At 44.6% G+C, this 1,717-nt stretch overlaps 1 protein-coding gene across 1 annotated transcript in view; it reads left to right on the top strand.

Moving 5' to 3' along the window:
• LOC106510813 (G2/M phase-specific E3 ubiquitin-protein ligase) overlaps positions 1-1,495 on the top strand; it is a 6,858-nt gene extending 5,363 nt beyond the window's left edge. The window contains exon 4 of the mRNA XM_013999537.1: positions 1,103-1,495. Coding sequence (XP_013854991.1) covers positions 1,103-1,271 — 169 coding nt within the window. The 3' untranslated portion in view covers positions 1,272-1,495. The remainder of the gene's footprint in view (positions 1-1,102) is intronic.
• Positions 1,496-1,717: the final 222 nt, after the last annotated feature.

Genomic DNA, 1,717 nt, shown 5'->3' with positions numbered 1-1,717 from the left:
GTGCACAAGCGTCCAACTTGAAGCGTTGGATGCGATTCTGAAGCTGAAATCGTGTTCGGTGTGAACGCAGCATTACAGTATGAAAGAGGCTTTTGTCTCTTGCCCCCCTTCCTGTTGTGTTGTTGTACCCCCCGCCTCCCTTCCATGTCCGTGTCATATCGTCTGGTGACGATACGTAGATGGGAGGTACCTGACTTGACATATGTTGTGACCTGGTGCTATGTAAATAAATTGAAATTAATTGAATAACTAGAAGCACTTGTAGAGCGCAAACCTCCGCCTAGGCCATATTGCTCCTCTGGTGCCTCCTCTGTTCTCAATTTTGCCTCACATGATCAGCTGTTCCTGCTGGCCTCCTGTTCTGGTAGCAGCTTGCTTCGGCTCAGCTGCACCCACGACTGCAGCTGGACCCCGCTGTCGGCGTGTTCTCAGATATTCCCGTAATGTGAAGAGAATTGCATTTCTTTTTCTATGTCTACAGACAGCATGTAACATCGCCAAAAGTAGTTGATAACAGAGTAATTAGAACTTTGCCGATACCAGCAACACGTTCGTGAAGTTCGTTCGTTGCGACTTGTTTTTCGTGTTTGCTACTGAGTTGCATCTAATATAAATACACTTTGCGTAGCCTGTCTGATTCACCTGAATTACATAAAACATTGCTGTATCCGTATCGTGATCCGGAACATCACTGAAACGTAAAGGTGTGTTCCTTTGGCCAATACCCACCTGTGGTAAAAATTTAATGAAAACCCTTGGTGGAGGTAATTCTCTAATGTTATTATTAAACTGTCATTTAGTTGCCATTCAATCTACTTTGAGTGGCTCATATTACAGCCACCTATAACCAGCAGCGCTGGATTCGTTTTTTAGGTGGCGGGGTTCGGGGTGGGGGGGTCACCGCACGCACCTAGAACGTCAGGCGCACACGTTCAGTTTTACCAGACCCTCTTTTTCTCAGGAATAAGTGTCGTGAAAGAAGTGCGTGTTTATCCTGTATTCGCCTGTCGAATGTGAATAATGCAAATCTGTGTTAATGTCCACCCAGTCATCCAGCATGAGGCAAGATCTGACTAAAGGTCCCAACGACTTTCTCTCACAGCCTGCAGCCACCTTCAAAGCGACATGAGGTGCAGAACCAGAACTCAGCACATACAGCTCCTTCAGCGGTGATGACAGCTTCACTTCTGCTGCAACCCCTTCAGGAGCCACAAAAATGTCCCCCGGCTCCCAYCAGCGGGTTTTCACCAGTGTCCGCACAGTGTCTCTGAAATTCACCCCACAGGACATCATAATTCTCATCATCTGTCAGGGCACAGTTCATCGTGCAGTGCAAAGCATCACCAGGCGTGTCATAATGTCTGAGAGAGCTTATCCACTTAAACCACTTCACAAACTTTCCAGGGCCTTGAAATCATGTTTTTCACAGGGTTCATGCTGGTTCTTAAAAAGTCTAAAATATGAAAATCAAAATTTTAGGCCTAAAAAAGTCTTAAAAATGCCCAGATTTTCACCCAAGGTCTTAAATTTAATTTTGTCAAGTCTTAAATCTTTCTACTTTTGTTCATTCCTGAGAACAGTTGGCTGCATAAATAAAGAAAGTTAAGAGTCGTAATCAGAGGTTGACACGATCTGTCTTCATGATGCTAAGTACTGGTCATGATTAAACTACAAATCCCATGATAACTGCAGGTAAAACTGTCACAGTTTAYTTCCA

Source organism: Austrofundulus limnaeus, unplaced genomic scaffold (assembly GCF_001266775.1).
Source record: "Austrofundulus limnaeus strain Quisiro unplaced genomic scaffold, Austrofundulus_limnaeus-1.0 Scaffold2332, whole genome shotgun sequence".
Taxonomy (NCBI): domain Eukaryota; kingdom Metazoa; phylum Chordata; class Actinopteri; order Cyprinodontiformes; family Rivulidae; genus Austrofundulus; species Austrofundulus limnaeus.
This window is presented reverse-complemented; position numbering and strand designations above follow the sequence as displayed.